Source organism: Stegostoma tigrinum, chromosome 4 (assembly GCF_030684315.1).
Source record: "Stegostoma tigrinum isolate sSteTig4 chromosome 4, sSteTig4.hap1, whole genome shotgun sequence".
NCBI lineage: Eukaryota > Metazoa > Chordata > Chondrichthyes > Orectolobiformes > Stegostomatidae > Stegostoma > Stegostoma tigrinum.
Genome location: NC_081357.1, coordinates 26,454,159 through 26,470,080, shown reverse-complemented (window position 1 = coordinate 26,470,080; position 15,922 = coordinate 26,454,159). Strand labels below are relative to the sequence as shown.

General features: G+C 39.5%; 1 protein-coding gene across 5 annotated transcripts in view; it reads right to left on the bottom strand.

Moving 5' to 3' along the window:
- Window positions 1-4,748: 4,748 nt before the first annotated feature.
- The window catches only part of sesn1 (sestrin 1), a 118,646-nt gene continuing 107,472 nt past the window's right edge, over window positions 4,749-15,922 (bottom strand). For all 5 annotated transcript variants that reach the window (XM_048531061.2, XM_048531065.2, XM_048531067.2 and 2 more), the window contains 7 exons: window positions 13,643-13,825; window positions 12,037-12,291; window positions 11,601-11,748; window positions 10,615-10,730; window positions 9,404-9,594; window positions 9,177-9,321; window positions 4,749-5,994 (listed from right to left, as the gene is read on the bottom strand). In XM_048531061.2, coding sequence (XP_048387018.2) covers window positions 5,908-5,994; window positions 9,177-9,321; window positions 9,404-9,594; window positions 10,615-10,730; window positions 11,601-11,748; window positions 12,037-12,291; window positions 13,643-13,825 — 1,125 coding nt within the window. In that variant the 3' untranslated portion in view covers window positions 4,749-5,907. The remainder of the gene's footprint in view (window positions 5,995-9,176; window positions 9,322-9,403; window positions 9,595-10,614; window positions 10,731-11,600; window positions 11,749-12,036; window positions 12,292-13,642; window positions 13,826-15,922) is intronic.

Below are 15,922 nucleotides of genomic sequence, written 5' to 3'. Positions count from 1 at the left end.
TGGTGCTGAACATTATGCAATTTTTGGCAAATATTTCCATTTCTAACCTCATGAGGGAGGGAAGGTCATCGATAAAACAGCTGAAAATGCTTCAGCCAAGGACATTACCCTGAGGAATTCATGCAAAGATGTCCCAGAGCTGAGATGATGCCTTGATGCCATAAGTAATCAAATGTGGCCTTGCTGTCAACAGCAATCATTCTCACCGCACATGTGGAATTCAGCTTCTCTGCCCATTCTGGAACCGAGGCAGTAACGAGGTTAGGAGTTGAGTGGTTTTGGCAGAATCCGAACTGGGTTGCAGTGACCAGGTGATTGCTGAGCAGGTGCTGCTGGGTAGCACTGTTGATGCTACCTTATGTTCCTTGACTGGCGATTGACAGTAGACTGACAGTAGACTGACAGGATGGTCATTTACTAGGTTTAATTTGTCTTGCTTTTTGTGTACAGGGTCGACGTGGGCAATCTGCCACATCTGATAGATGTCTGTGTTGTAGCTGTACTGGAGTAGCTCAGCTAGGGGTGCAACCCGTTTTAGAGCATAGATCTGCAGTACAATTGCCAGAACCTTTGTAGCATTGTCAGCCATTTCTTAGTATCACGTGGAGTGAATCATATTGGCTGAATGGTGGCTGTATGATACTGGAAACCCCGAGGAGAGACAAAAATGAATCATCCCCATGACACTTCTGGCTACAGATTGCTGCAAATGTTTCAGCTTTATCATTTGCACTGATGTTCTGGGCTCCTCTGTCACTGAGAATGTGAATATTTATAGAGCCTCCTCCTCCTCCAGCAAGCTGTAGATGATGAAGATGAGAACAAATCAAACAAACCTGAAGGAGGCATGCAACCCTAAAATGACAGCAGCAATTGAAATCGATTTCACCCAAACTTTCAGTGCTCTCTTCAGCCATCACAACTTGGGAGACAAAAAAAAATGAGCCGGTGCCTTCCTGTATACACAGGGACAGTCAAGGGCAAGTCTGAAGAAACGGGAAAGGTCAGACAAGAGGAGAAGAAGAATGGAGGAAGAGCAGCAGAGAAGGGTTCATCAGGATGTCCTGGAGAAGAGGAAGCTACAATGTCAACTGAGGCACTTCCCAATTCATTTTTTAAAAAAAACTAACATTAAAATTTGAATCTTAGGAATGCTGACCTAGAATCCACTTTGCACAATATTATTGGAATCCTGTTCTCATTTCCTTCATCAGAAGACCACTTGAATGTTCTAATGACATATTTACATCTTGAAACACATACCTCAGTTGGAACAAGTGGGGGAACAAATTCTGTTTTTGAACATAGAAGCAGGAGGAGGTCATTCAGCCCTTGAGCTTGTCCTGCCATTCTGCAATGGATCCGTTAGCTAACACCAATGGGAACGTAGGGTTATGGGGATAGGATCGGGGGAGGGGCGTGGATTTTGGTGGGCTGCTCTGAGGGGCTGGCATAGACTCGATAGGCTGAATGGCCTGCTTCCACACTGTAGGGAAGCTGTGATTATGAGGAACTCCTTCCTGCATTTACTCTATCTAGTTCCATTAGAATTTTAGAGGTTTCTCATCCTTCTAAACTCCAGTAAACGGTTCTAACCGATCGGGTTTCTCTTCAAATGTCCTACTAGCTTGGTAAATTTGTTATGCTCCCTCCAACCTTCCTTCCTTAGACAAGGAGACCAAGACTGCACACAATATTCCAGATATGGTCATGCCAACACCTTATACAACCGCAGCACATTTGTACTTGCTTCCAGCCACTAATATACAAGGGCGCCTAGCCCTCATTGCATCAGCCCTTTCCAAATCTATCACCATTCAGACGGCTTCCTGTTTTTGATACCAAATTGGATAACCTCACATTATATTTCTACTACTCACTGAACTCGTCCAAGTCACACTAAAGCATCTCTGCTTCCTCCTCAGTTCACCCTCCCACCCAGCATGTGTTGTCTGCAAACTTAAGAGCTATTACATTCAGTTATCTCCTCTAAATTGTTAATATATTGTTAGTAGCTGGGGTCCACGCACTAGTCTCTAAAGTATCACACTGGTTATTGGCAACTACTTGAAGCTCATACATACGGTTTCCTGGCTGTCAGCCAATTCTCTATGCATAGATGTTCCCCGTGTCAGCACACTGTTTCCAATCCCATGTATTTTAGTTTTACATGCTAAACTTCTACGGAACGTCTGAAAGTCCAAGTAAAACACGTCTACTGGTTTCCCCAACTCTGCTGGTTATATTCTCAAAAAAAACATTGCAGGTTTGTCAAGCATGTTTTCACCTCACCCCCTACTGCAATCTCAGTTATGTCTTTTAGGACTCTACAAACTCAAATCAGTAGAGGTGCTCCTGATCTTGGACATTGAGGCTAACAATGGCACAGAGTGTACTCTAGGCAGGGACTTCAGTGTTTGTTCCATGCAATGTTCAACCTGGAGGAGCACTGATTCAACAGTTGATTACCAAGGAAACCTACCCACCCCTGGCAGTGTTTGACTTGAAATCACTTCATGGGGTGTGGACTCCTGAGACAACTCTCTTCCAAATGTATATCACTGTACCACCTCTGTCTGGTCTGCCCAGCTAATGGGATAAAACATACCCAGGAATGGTTACATGATTTCCTGGGACATTATGTAAGAAATGATTCTGTGGGTATGACTGTATCAGACTGTTGCTAGACTATTCCAAACTTTCTTCCTGATGTTAGTTAGAACGACTTTGCAGGGTCAAGAGGTTAGCCATTGGCATATTTAGTGTATGGTACTCTGACCAACTTCATTCCTTTGAGACTTTTTAAGCAGTTTTGATACAACTAAACTGCTTATTAGGCCATTTCAGAGGGCAGGCAAAAATCAACCACTTTGCTGCAGACATGGATCCATATTGATAAGACCAGATTAGGAAAGGAAAACTGCTGCTCTTAAGGTCATTAGTGAACCACAAGTTTCTATGATAATCAACAATGGTTTCAGTCATAGTTGAACTTCTAATACAGAATTTTTTTAAAAATTCAAATCCCAGAGATTCAAACCCCAAAAAATTTTCCAAATGATGGGCCCCACATTTCATCTCCATTAGTGAGAAAACAAATTCTAGAGTAAAGATTTGTTCTTTAATTCATTCGTGAGATGAGAGTATTGCTGGCAAGGCTGGCATTTATTGCCCATCCCCATTTGCCCTTGAACTGATTGCTCTCTGAAATGGCCTAGAGAGCCAGTTAAGAGTCGCCACATTTCTGTGGGTCTAGAGTCACACGTTGGCCTGACCAGGTAAGGTTGGCAGTTTTCCTTTCCTTAATGGCATTAGTGAACCAGATATGTCTTTATGACAACTCCAGTGACATTGTCACTAATTGACAAGATTTTAATTCCAGATTTTGATTTACTGAATTCAAATTTTACCATCTGCCAAGGTGGGATTGGAACTCGTGTCACAAGAACAGTAGACTGGGATACTGGATTACTAGTGCAGTGATATTACCAACACATCAAATGCTTCCTCTTTACAGCAGACCATTCTGCTGTGTGAGCAAGAACTAACCCATTACCCATCCTATCCTTAAAAATAAACCAAGTCCAATGTGAATGTGGAATACGCCACAGAAAATGAAGTTCCTGTTTCTAGACAAAGAGCTGGAGTAAAAGTTTATCCAATCTTCTATTCTCCAAAGTACAAATCTATTTAGCCCATTTCCAAATAGCAACATTGCATTAAGTTTGGGCTAGGTTGTAAGTTCCACAAAACATAATACACAGCTGGCAGAAGAAATTTCAGGCTGTAATTGTGTAATGAAAATATAGTGCGACAGTCCAATTTAACAGGTTAAAATTCCAGATTCATCTATAGCATGGTGGTCTTATGGTTCTAGACACCGTCCTCAGCTTAAATTACTCCCCACAGCCCAACACCCCTTTGACTCACTTTACGTTTCATTTGTCTTCTTTATGGGATCGTGAAAATGAAGTCTCAATTTTTCCATCTGAGTAATCTCATCCCGACTTTTATTGTACATTAAAGAGTGGCCTTCAATGGTGATCTTTGTTTGTCATGAGTTTGTGGCTTATAGAACAAAAATTCTTGAAAGGGAGTTTTCAGATCAAATCATTTTACTTTCCACAAACTTTTATCAGAAGCTTGAGAAGGGAGCACCAGCAGAATCTCATGATCTCTCCTATGTGAATTCATGTTTAGCCATGTTCCCATGGTTTATAGAATCCCTACAGTGGGGAAGCAGGCCATTTGAGTCCACACCGACTCAAAAAAAAGCATCCCACCATGACCCATCCCTTACCCTATTTCTGCATTTCCCACCCTAGACACTAGAGGCAATTTAGCATGGCCAATCCACCTAACTTACACATACTTGGACTATGCAAGGAAACCGGACCACCGAAGGAAACCCACACAGGCACTGGGAGAATGTGCAAACTCCGCACAGATAGTCACCAGAGGCAGGAATTGAACACAGGTCCCTAGTTAATCACTGAGCCACCATCTTCATTGCTCATGAGTTACATTTTCATAGTTGCTGGTTACAAGTGTCCTCGGATGAGAAAAGTTCTGCTGTATATAATGACTTCCTAAACATTACAATTCCACTGTGATTTAAACAGAAATTCCAAATGATACTCTACACAATTCAAAATTAGTTTTAATTGAGACAACTTGCTGCATCTGTTAAGTATAAACAGTAATATTCTGGTAATTTACTGAAACAGATTTATTGGCAACAAATTCAATTTCATTCATTTCAAATGTCAATAATGACATTTATTTAAAAAAACAAGTTTAATATTTTGTATTACAACCACTAAGTTGATGAAAAACCTATGAAAACAGAATAGACTTCATGCTGATATTTTGAATCAAGTACTGGTCATCAGTAAACAAAATAATTCCAGCTTTTGTTAGAGAAGCTGTCAATGGTTAAAATATCACATTAAAAAAACAATTAGGTTTTTATGCTGTAATTCTAAAGACTGCTGTCCTGTCACCTAGAGTCATGCTTCTGGACAAAGCTACTAGTAACAGAAAACTTTCACCGTGCTAGGAGGGTAACAGAACCTTCTCTCACAAATAGCAATAGCTATAAACATTAACTGTAATACAAAACATGCACAAAGCATTACACTGTGTAAGTTTTGCAAGGAAGACAGAAACTCAAAATACATTTGTCTCAAGACAATACTTTGGGTAAAACTGAATTATATCTATCACAACTACACCATTTTTTTTGAAACAAATGTAAAAAAAATTCACACTGCATGTTTACAGCAGAATACAAGTTATAGAAATACTTGCATATTCCAAAAATTATACAGCGGTGTGTTAGAATTCTAACAATTATAAATGTCAGTACAGACTCTCAAACTGTAACTCATCACTGGAGCTCACAGTACAGGCTCAGGTAGCTGCAGTATTCAGATTGATAGTCTTAACACAGCCAGCCAGCAATTGCAGCAACTACTGACAGGAATAGCAGCACTAACAACTTTCAACTTACAGTACAAATCTTCCAGAACCCAATTTTTTTTTTTTTTTACATGCTCCAACTCCAGTTACCTACTGCAACCACACATTATAACCTAGTCTAAAAAGACAAAAGCATATAGTTTGTTGCATTGCTGCAAATCATTGAAAGTGTTAGAAATTACTTTGTGTTGTCAAAACACACAGATGATCAAATACTCAGGTTGCACATTGGTTCTTCACAGTCTTCCATTCTGCTCCTTTGGAGAAAGGTCCAGAGTTACAGGCAAGCCACTGTGCACCAACAGGTAACACTTTTCTCATGATGTGTGTTATGGCACATTGGAATTTATGGATAACTTGCCTATTTGGTTCAAATGAACGGCAATTCCTCCAATGAGAATCAATTCTTATGAAAGTGCAGGCTTTTCATGTTAGATATCGTGTAATGGCTGTCAAAGCATAAAGAAGTTCTGCCTGCATTCGAGCTTCCATAAGAAGCAAATTCACATGAATCTGGAGGAAGGAAAAACCATGTTTTAAAAACAAATCCTTTCAAAAGTGACAATTCAAAAAGTTGTGGGAAAAGAACAATTTCACACTAAATGAGGCAATTCAATTCAGAATTTCCTATTATATTCAGAACTCAAGGTGAAAGACATGACTCAATGTAGATCAATACACTGGCATAACCCAATGCCACTATCAGTCAACATTGCTAACACTTTAGAAAATGCCATATTAGTTACATGCCTCAGACATCCCAGAGCCATAAAAGCTGCTCATTTTTATGTATATGAAATTTTAAAGCTTGTCAATAGGCCATTTGATGCAAATCCATCCCCACTAGTTGTCCAGATATGAACTTCAAATAGAGATCGCTGCATAATGAAATGGGGTGAGAATTCCTGGTGAGAGAGTGTTTCATCCCTAAACTGAAGGTATTGCCTCAGTCCCACTGGAAGAATTTTATCAGAGTTAAAGGAGAGTGCTAACTAATTGTAAGACAGACTTTTTCAGAGTTCTAGCAGTTACAGCTATTCTTTGAAAATATTAAATCACTTTGAAAGGGGATGTTACATTTAATCCTGCTGGAAACTTTCCAGAAAGATGTTGTTTAAAATCTCAGAAGATAAATACCACGCTATGATGGCTACGGGGATCTATGAGGGAACTTGAGATGATCCCACTAAAGTCAACATTACAAAACTTACACTGATAAAATTAAAAACTATTTTTACATGTAGACTTTAAGGGAGGACCGTATTAGAAATAAATCAAAGGACTAAAAGCAACAAAACAGTGTTCACTAAAGTATCACGGAAACCAAAGGGTGATCTGACCACGAGACCTTTGAGTTGCATCCTAGTATTTTAAAGGAAATAGCTACAGTGAATACATTAGAGTAATCTTACCAAAAGACAGGAAAGCTGCCATTATAACATCTTTGTTCAAAACAAAAAAGGAGTGAGACAAAATAAAAACAGGTAACCACAGGCCAGTTACCATAATGTGTCACTGGGAAATGTTAAGAGTCTATCATAAGGAAAGAAATAGCACAGCTTTTAGGAATATACAATAATAGAATCAAGCAGAGTCAGCATGGCTTCATGAAAGAAAAATCATGCCTGACAAAATTCTTTGAGCAAGTAACAAAACAATAGATAAAGCGGAACCAGTGAATGCAAGGTATTTGGAATTCCAAAAGGCATTCAACAAGGTACAATGAGTTACAAGTGTGAGCTGATGCACTTTGGTAGGAGTAACCAGAAGGCAAAGTACAGGGCTAATGGTAAGATTCTTAGTAGCGTAGATGAGCAGAGAGAACTCGGTGTCCGTGCACACAGATCCTTGAAAGTTGCCACCCAGGTTGACAGGGCTGTTAAGAAGGCACACAGTGTTTTAGCTTTTATTAATAGAGGGATCGAGTTCTGGAACCAAGAGGTTATGGTGAAGCTGTACAAAACTCTGGTGCGGCCGCACTTGGAGTATTGCGTACAGTTCTGGTCACCGCATTATAAGGAGGATGTGGAAGCTTTGGAAAGGGTGCAGAGGAGATTTACTAGGATGTTGCCCGGTATGGAGGGAAGGTCTTACGAGGAAAGGCTGAGGGACTTGAGGCTGTTTTCATTAGAGAGAAGAAGGTTGAGAGGTGACTTAATTGAAACATATAAAATAATCAGAGGGTTAGATACGGTGGATAGGGAGGGCCTTTTTCCTAGGATGGTGACAGCGAGCATGAGGGGGCATAGCTTTAAATTGAGGGGTGAAAGATATAGGACAGATGTCAGAGGTAGTTTCTTTACTCAGAGAGTAGTAAGGGAATGGAACGCTTTGCCTGCAACGGTAGTAGATTCGCCAACTTTAGGTACATTTAAGTCGTCATTGGATAAGCATATGGACGTACATGGAATAGTGTAGGTTAGATGGGCTTGAGATCGGTATGACAGGTTGGCACAACATCGAGGGCTGAAGGGCCTGTACTGTGCTGTAATGTTCTATGTTCTATGTACTGCTCGTAACAGCCAATGACATTGAGGGTAGTATATTAGCATGGATAGAGGATTACCTATTTAATAGAAGAGTGTGTTAGGGTAAAAGGGGCATTTTCAAGTTGGCAACTGGCGTTGCGCTATAGGGGTCAGTAGTTATATTATCAGAAAATTTACAGAAAACAAAAAATAATAGGTAGACAAAAGGTGAGGATGACAAGTTTACGGAGGGATAAATTGACAGGTTATATGAGTGAACGAACATTTGGCAGATGGAAAATAATATGGGAAAACGTTAAGTTATTCAGTTCACCAGGTACAGTAGAGAAGCCAAGTTTCATTTTATATAGAAAATCTACAGAAAGCTACAACACAGATTTGGGGGCCCTAGTGTATGAATCACAAAAAGCTAGCATCCAAGTGCAGTGGATAATAGGGAAGACAAATGGAATGGCTATTTCAAAGGGAATATGAAATAAAAATAAAACTAAAAAGAGAGAAAAGGCTTGCTAAAACTATACAAGGCACGAGTTAGACCACAACTAAATACAGAGAACAGTTTTGGTCCCCATGTCTCAGGAAAAATATGTTGCAATCAAAGGCAGTTCACAGAATGTCTCCAGGTTGATTCCAGGTAATGAAGGATCTTCCTCTGAGGACAGGTTGTATAAATTTGGTTTGTAGTTTAAATGAAGTGGAATTTAAAGAATCAGCAACAGCCTTATTATAGCATACAAAGATTCTTAGAGGACTTGACAGGCACGATACTGAGTTTGTCCCCCCATGTGGTACAGACCAGAGGGCAGACTCTCAGAGTAAGATGCAACCTGTTTAAGGCAGAGATGAAGAGGAATTTCTGGATTTTTTTTAAACAAAAAGATGTCTGTCAAGGCAGAGACATTAAGAACACTGGAGGTCAAAACTGCCAGGTTTTTAAAAATCAGTAAAGGATTAAAGAGTGGGAAAAAGGCAGAAAAGAGGAATGCAGGATTATCAGATCAGTCACAATCTCACTGAATGGCAGAGCATACAGTGGGTCAAATGGCCCACCTCACTGCTACATCTTATGGTGTATTATTCATTCTCTAAGACGGAAGCAACATATTGGAAAAATGTGTAGCACTGAAGGAATCAGACACCTTGTAAACTATACTAAATTTTGTTTCTTTTTAAGAAATACTCAATTTTCGTGTTAAGCCTTCATACCTTTTCAGAGTGTTTGAATTGTCTCCAGAAGCTGTCATACATTCTTTTTGTAGTCTTTGCGGGACAGCAGACTACAGTTTTTATGTAAGCTTTAAAGTTTCGATCCAACAGCTGATTAATTTCACCATAGTCATAATCATCATATCTGTCACAAATAAATTGATAACATTAGTACATGGAATAGTTTTATAAATTTTGGGAATGTACAGAAATTTTTGTAAACTGACCTTATTCCAAACATACAATGGATATAGTTCCAGACGGCTCGTCTGAGCATTGAGGTATCAACATATTTATGCATTGCCATAGTGTTGTAAGTCAGGTTGTAAACTATCTGAAACTTTTCATCCAATAGCTGTCCAACATCTGGATAAAGGCGGTTAACAAGGGAGTACCCATGATCTTCCCATGTATAATCCTGCAAAAAATTACAATTTAAAAAATCTAGTATTAACAATTCATAAATGAGTACCAATTAGCAAGAAACTTATGACAAAACAAATATCCATGCAGGGTCCAGGACTACTTACTGGTTTAACCAGTAGCAGCAGCAATACTCTATCGACCACTCTGGATTGGTGAATAATGCTGACAGTAAAATAAAAACAACCTATCACAAATCTGTTACTGTAACAAGATGTCATCATGTCCTCCTGAATCAGTTGGAGGTCACTGTGAATGCAAGAAGGCCAGCTCACCTCATTGCATTAGAAATATTCTATGTCACCCAATCCAAGTCCTCTGCAGTAGCATCATTCATAATTTAATCATCTTAGATGAGAGATGACCTTACTGAAACACAAGACCTTGAGAGATGTGAAAGGTGGACGCTGGAAGGATATTTCCCCTTCGAGAGACTAGAACTAGGGGCACGTAGATTAAAAACAAAGACGCTTGTTTAATTTTTTTTCTGAGGATTGAGTGCCTTTGGAACTCTACCTCAAACCATTGAAGGTAGGGTGATTGGCTCTTTTAAAGACAGAGGCAGACAGATTCTTGACTAACAAAGAGAAGACTAAAGGATATCAAACATAGGTTGGAAAGTGGAGTGAGACTACAATAAGATAATCCACAACCCTATTAAATGGCGGCACAGGCTCAAGAGAGAGATGAATTGTCTACTCCTAACTCTTATGTTCATCCGGTTCAATAACTGTCCATCATTAATGCTCTAAGACAGTCCCTCATAACTATGAGCAAGAGAAGTATCACTAGGCAAGTTTAGTTGTTTTCAGTGTAGTTTGATTTCTGTTCCATCCTTTCTTATAGGGAAAGGCTCCATGAGGGACAAAGCAAGCTAGTCTTTGTTCATCATCTCACTCAAGTTATATTACTAAACTGACAAATTATGAACACACTCATGTCCTAAAACTCTGTGGCACAACAAACTAGCATACTATAAATCAAATGGATAATTTTTAAAAATGTAGAATTGCACCTGAGCACGAAATGTGGGCACATTTTGCTCGCCCTGTCTGGGAAATTCTTTGTAACCGTAGGTTGGGTCTTCAAAATGGCGAGAAACATCCCTTGTATCCACTGTTTCTTCGCCTTCTTGGGTAGGAACAAAAACAGAGACTGATGTTATCATTTCATTCTCCCTCAATTAATGCTGCAGACTTTCACCATCCAGCTTTTAAATCACAAGTATTAAAGCTTTATTCTATTAGTAAACATACACAGGAATTTACAGGTGATGTTTAAAGTTTAAAATGAAATAAAAGAATAATTTGCACACATCTCATCCAATATTTTCTAACAATGATAGAAGGGTTATGGGAAAATGCAGGTAAGTGGAGTTAAGGATTCTCTGCTCAGCCAATGATCTCACTTAATGGTCGTCCAGTCGTTGGGCCTACTTCTGCTCCTATATCTTATCGTTTCATATGAAGAAATGTCTCTAAATCTCCAGATGCAAAGGAGGAGGAAGGAAGTTTGGAAAAAATATACTTAAATGGTACTTTATAGGCAAAACCGTGGCTCTATAAACAGCACATACCTTATTTTGCTCCAAATATTTATCACCAGTGTATACACAAACAAACAAACAAATCTTATTAGCATTTTCTACATTCATTTTTGACGATTTATTCTTTCATGGGATTACATTGCTATGAATGTGAAGTTACATGCAGGCATGGCAGCTGATGATAGCTCGTGGTCACCATTACTGAGGCTAGCTTTCAATACCAGATTTATTATGTGAATTTAAAATCCAGCAGCTGCTCTGGTGAAATATGAAGCCAGATTCCAGAACATTATTCTGCGTGCTTGAATGATTAGTTCAGTAACATTACCACATTGAGTAAACATCTTCAGTACCATGTTTAGCAGTACCCCAGAATTAACTGCAAACACCATATTTAAATGAGGTGATGAAAAATTAACATTTGTATTATTTCAATACAACTATCTTATTCTCACCTGATGGTGCTACGTAGAGACTTTCTGCCTTTTCCCTCTCAAATCGTGTTGCCATTTCCTCTTGGCTTGCCTCTTCTTCATCTCTACATTCTTGCAGCTGTTTCATTTTTTTCATCAGAGCTTCTACCTCACAAACAGTCTCTGTGCCCTGTTAAAGGCAAATATTTCTAAAGATGATTGAATGCATGGTTCACATAAGTGGTGGTTCTATGCAATAGCATTTCATTATGCAGCACAGATCACTAGATTTGGTCTTGATAATTTTTTTTAACTTTCATTACAACTGCCTTTATGCAAAATTGACTATAGTATTGTTAATGTTTCCAAAATTTACATGAAAAAGCAATTTGTTTTAATTTAGGTTTTATTGCACAAATCCATCATTTAAGATGAGTTTTCAACTGGTCATTTGCATATAATAACAAAAAGGACTTACCATTTTTGAACTTACTTTGCCTCCTTCTAGGCCATTCAGTTGGTCTTCCACAACATCATTGCCATTCGTAAAATCACATACACAGCAACGACTAACAGAAGGGAGTTGGAAGGTGTGGCCTCCATCACAATGTATCTCAGGGTTGATACCACAGCCATATATGAAAGATGCAAGAGAATGATAGTGTGTGAGCAGCACAACTACATGTACCAGCTCAGCCAATGACCAGCCATGTTCCTCAGCTTTTAGGAGTTTCTGTAATAAAACAAGGAATTATGCTAATAATAGCTTCACATCATTCTTGCACGTCCTTCAAACTTTTTCAGGTTTCCTCGATTCCTCTAAATTGACTTGCATCTCTTCACTAGTAAGTCAAAGTTATGATATTTCAGTTTCATTTTCCAGAAAATATATTTAAGTTTCTCACAGCCAACAGATGCTAAAACACAGTTAAATCTTTCCATTTGGTAGTTTTGAAATATTTGATACAAAAGACATTAGTTTCTCATTTCTTGTAATCAAATCTACATAAGGTAGAAGGCACAATTTTTTTTACTCTTCAGCGCATTCTATGATCAGTTAATGTTTCTAGCGAAGGTGACAGCGTGGATATAGGTCAAGAAAGATAATTAGCTTAAGAAAGAGAGGCGACCCTGAAACCCTCTTCATGCTTCTGATTCTTCCTGGCTCTCAAAAAGACAATCATCCTGCACTCTCCATAATTCTGTTATTCATATGCTAACTTAAAACGAAGTCTTGTTCACTACACTGCTAAACCACTGCATTAGGCCATGATTCGAAGAACGCTCAAATTAAAATACTGATCCTCACGTACAAATTTCTCCATAGTCTCACCTCTCCCTATCTCTGTACTAGCGTTCCCCTCAGTACTACAGCCCCTTAAACAACTCTTTCTTCCTCTAACTGGATTCATTCATCACTCATTCGTTTTGGCATAACATGGTCGACATGCCTTCAACCATAAAAGGCTTAAAGCTCTGGAATTCGAGCTGTGAATTTCTCTCGTTCTTCCTTTTAATCCCATTCTGAAACGAAGCCCTGCCTTCAACACTGATGTTTTAAGCAAATACTTGCCCTTCTGTTGCATTATTAATATAAATTCTCTGTGATTTTATTCATAAAGGTTTTGACCATATTTGGTGGAAAGTCCTACACCATCCATACTTCAAATCTAGGTGTTCAAATCTGGGTGCTGTACCAAGAAGTTGAGGGGTTAGAAGAACATATGGGATCTAACTGAAATGAAACAGTTAGGAAAGAGAATCACAAACGAGAAGGGTATCTCAAACAAGGATTTTTAGCGGACTAAGATATTGGAGAAAGTAAACTGAAGCAGGGAGGCAGAGGCAGTATTGCTTTATTCAATGGATACAGGTGGACACAATGCAAGGAGATGTGGACACCAAGGCAGATAAAGAAATTATCAATGTGATAGATATCAGCCTTTGCAAAGGGTATGCGTTCTGACTGGAACAAGTAATATTAATGACACAGTTGAGGGCCAGAAAGCTGCAAATGGGTCTTTGGGTTAGGGCTGAGGTGCAAGATAGATTCAAGCATAAACTGAATTCAGACTCTTACTCACCTCAATATGATCTTTGGTAATAAGCCATGGTCTGTGAGCAAGAATTTTATTTACTTCACTTAAAGTTTGAAGCTTCTGAGGGGCAGAATCTAATCCTGCTAGCCATTTCGGATCCCCACCAACTTGGAGAAAGTCATTAACATGGATATTTACAAGATATGAACACTGGTGTCGAGCTGCAGCCTGTTAATAAAGCCAAAAGGTCCAACATTTAAGATGCATGAAATTTTATCAAAAAGCATAAATCAGAAATTACTCTCCAAACAAGACTAACTAGCACAAGATTAGTTTTGACAAAAGTGAAAAGCCTGAAAATAGATTCTAATAGAAGAACAAAGTTTGTGTCTAAGAAGCTACGATGAGGTGGCCATTACAGAAACTTGGGTAAATCAGGGACAGGAATGGTTGTTGCAAGTTCCAGGATTTAGATGCTTTAAAAGAAATACGGAGGGTGGAAGGAGGAGTGAGGTAGTGGCATTGCTAGTCAGGGCTAGTACAGCAGCTACTGAAAGGCAGTTCAAGAATAATACGTCGACAAAGTCAGTTTGGGTTGAGGTCCGGAACAAGAAAAGGAGCAGTCACTTTGTTGGAGTTGTTTTTTAAACAGACCCCTTAATAGTTGCAGACAAGTCGAGGAGCAGATTGGGGGACAGATACTGGAAAAGGTGCAGAAGTCACAGGGTTGTGGTCATGGGTGACTTCAACTTTCCAGATATTTATTGGAAACATTTTGGTTGTAATAGTTTCGATGGAGTGGATTTTGTCCAGCATGTTCAGGAAGGATTCCTGACACAGTATGTAGATAGACAAACATGAGGAGAGGCCAATTTGGATTTGGTTCTTGGTAATGAACCTGGCCAAACATTAGACCTGTTGGTAGGAGAGCATTTTGGCAGTAGCAATCATAACTCGGTTACTTTTACAATAGTCATGGAAACAGATAAGTGCATACAGCAGGGTAAGGTTTATAATGGGGGGGGGGGGAGGTAATTACAATTCTGTTAGCAAGAACTGGGTAACATAAAATGGGAACAGATGCTGTCAGGGAAGAGCACTATTGAAATGTGGAGATTGTTTACAGAATACATACTGCATGCGCTCGATATGTTTGTCCCTAGCAGGCAGGGAAGATGCGGTCAAGTGAGGGAGCCTTGGTTCTCAATAGGTTGAACGACTGGTTAAGAGGAAAAAGGATGCTTATGAGAGATAATGGGAACTGCAGAAGCTGGAGATTCCGAGATAATAAAGTGTGGAGCTGGATGAACACAGCAGGCCAAGCAGCATCTCAGGAGCACAAAAGCTGACGTTTCAGGCTTAGACCCTTCATCAGAAAAAGGGTTTCTTTGATGAAGGGTGTAGGCCCAAAACATCAGCTTTTGTGCTCCTAAGATGCTGCTTGGCCTGCTGTGTTCATCCAGCTCCACACTTTATTATCTTAGAAGGATGCTTATGTAAGGTTTAGGAAACAACGAACAGAAAAGGCTCTAGAGGGATACAAGTTATCCAGGAAGGAGCTGAAGAAAGGGTTTAGGAGAGCTAGAAGGGGGCATGAGAAAACCTTGGCAGATAGGATCAAGGAAAACTCCAAGGTCTCTTTTACAGGCACATGAAGAATAAGAGAAAGGCCAGAGAAAGAATAGGGCCGATCAAGGATTCTAAAGGGAATTTGTGCACGGAGCCTAAAGAGATAGGAGACATCCTTAATGAATACTTTTCTTCAGTAGTCACAAGTGAGAGGGACCTAGTTGTAGAGGAGGACAGTGGGAAACAGGCTGGTAGGCTGGAGGAGGTCAATGTTAGTAAGGAAGATATACTAGGAATTTTGGAGGAACTTAAAGATAGCTAAGTCCCCGAGGCTGATGGGATTTATCCAGGGATTGTATGGGAAATGAGGGAAGAGATTGCAGGGCCTTTGGTGATGATCTTTTTGTCTTCGCTGTCCATAGGTATAGTGCTGGAAGATTGGAGAAAGGAAAATGTCATTCGTTTGTTCAAAAAAAAAGGGAATAGAGATAACCCTGGAAATTACAGGCCAGTTAGTCTTACGTCAGTGGTGGGCAAATTAATGGAAAGGGCTCCGAGACATGGGATTTATGATCACTTGGAAAGGCACAGTTTGATTCGTGATAGTCAGCATGGATTTATGAGGAATAGATCATGCCTCACAAACCTGACTGAATTCTTTGAAGAGGTGACCAAACATGTGGATGAAGGTAGAGCAGTGGGCATGGCATACATGATTTAAGTAAGGCGTTTGATAAGGTTCCCCATGGTAGGCTC